At 60.8% G+C, this 1,539-nt stretch overlaps 2 protein-coding genes across 2 annotated transcripts in view; both read right to left on the bottom strand.

Moving 5' to 3' along the window:
• The window catches only part of DOK4 (docking protein 4), a 4,878-nt gene extending 3,566 nt beyond the window's left edge, over window positions 1–1,312 (bottom strand). The window contains 1 exon segment of the mRNA XM_009894496.1: window positions 1,298–1,312. Coding sequence (XP_009892798.1) covers window positions 1,298–1,312 — 15 coding nt within the window.
• Window positions 1,313–1,394: 82 nt separating this feature from the next.
• Window positions 1,395–1,539, bottom strand: part of CCDC102A (coiled-coil domain containing 102A) — an 11,968-nt gene continuing 11,823 nt past the window's right edge. Inside the window, exon 9 of the mRNA XM_009894497.1 lies at window positions 1,395–1,521. Coding sequence (XP_009892799.1) covers window positions 1,395–1,521 — 127 coding nt within the window. The remainder of the gene's footprint in view (window positions 1,522–1,539) is intronic.

A 1,539-nucleotide genomic window follows, 5' to 3' on the forward strand; every position in this document is an offset into this window, starting at 1 on the left:
GGTCTGCCTCCTCCGTCCCTCCGGGCCCGGCCTCGCCCGGCCCAGCCTAGCCAGAGCCACAACCGGCCGCCCTGGAAGAGGGTTCCTGCCTGTACATCATTAGGCTTCCGAGTGAACGCCCCCCGGCAACTGGCGGGCGGCGCAGCCTCTTGCCGAGCTGCTGTCCCAGTCTGGCCCTAGGCTCAGGCAGATGTCTTCTCGTCCCCGTCCCCACTTCTGTGCCCCCCAAAACAGCTTTTCAGCGCCCCCAGCGAAGGCAACTGCAGGCACCTCCACCCCCGCAGCCTCGTTTGTTGGGCCATAAAAAAATGAATAATTGCTGGAAATAAAAGGGCATTAAAAAGAACCCATGAGCAGCAAAGAACCGTGCTTTTAGCTAATCAATTAAAAGGCAGAGTGAGAGGATTAGCTCACTGAAATATTAATTTTTAATAAGGTTGTGTCTGAGCTACTCCAAGCCCCGCGAGGCCCCACTCTGCGGGGGCTGGGCTGCAGGGGCCTGAGCTGGGGGGGTCAGCACCCACAGGTGAGCACCCCTGCACCTCCCCAGGGAGAGCACTCTGCACCCATGGGTGAGCACCCTTGAACCCACGGGTAATGACCCTTCAACCCGAGGCTGAGCACTCTGCATCCACAGGTGAGCACCCTTGAGCCCACGGGTGAGCACCCTGCACACACATGCGAGCACCTCTGCCTGCCCACCGCAGCCCCGTGGATGCAGGCACCTCTATGGCCATGAGCATTACCAGCCACCCCGCAGCCCCCAGTTCTCACTTCACAGGCCTGGGGACGGGCTTTGCCCCCGGAGCTGGGCTGGTCCCCAGGTGTGAGGGCGGCGATGGCAGCGGGGTGACACCAGCAGCCACACATACAGCCCCATGTGAAGCTTGCAGAGAAATGCCGCGTCTCCCCGATGCTATCCCCATCCTGTCCCCTCCATCCTCGATCCCACGTGGGGACAGAGCAGCTGACTAAGCCACCACCAGAGCCTGAGCTCCTCTGAGCTCTGTATTTATAATTAAAAAATCATATACAAATACATACATATATATAATATCCATATAAAAAAAAAGTTGGCAGGAGAACGTGGCTCGCGGCAGGGCTTGGTGCCTCTCTCTGCCCTGCGCTTCCTCCTCCTGGGCCGCTCAGGTGATGCTGGCTTTGGTGGCCCCATCTGTGTCCCAGGAGCTGCCGGTGGTCGAGGGGCATCAGGTACTGTCCCAGAGGCAGCAAGCTTGGGAGCATCCACAGGCAAATTCCTTCCCACTGCTCCGTGACTCAGTTTCCCCATCTATACAAGGGTCAACCGCATGGCCGGGCCCTGCGACGACAGGCACTTGTGGGCAGAGGACCGCCTGGGATGTCCCTGCGGTGGTGGCACCTGGCCCTGGGCTCTAGGGCACCTGGATCTGTAGGTCCTCGTCCTCGTCAGGGTCACTGGTGCCATCGCCGGCGTCATCGGGGCCGAAGCGGGCGCTGCGCATCTTGCCGAAAAGCGGGGTGCTCTGCTGCCGCCGCAGGCTGCCGAGGGGGGGCTGC

The sequence above is a fragment of the Charadrius vociferus genome, unplaced genomic scaffold (assembly GCF_000708025.1).
Source record: "Charadrius vociferus isolate BGI_N301 unplaced genomic scaffold, ASM70802v2 scaffold621, whole genome shotgun sequence".
Classification (NCBI taxonomy): Eukaryota; Metazoa; Chordata; class Aves; order Charadriiformes; family Charadriidae; genus Charadrius; species Charadrius vociferus.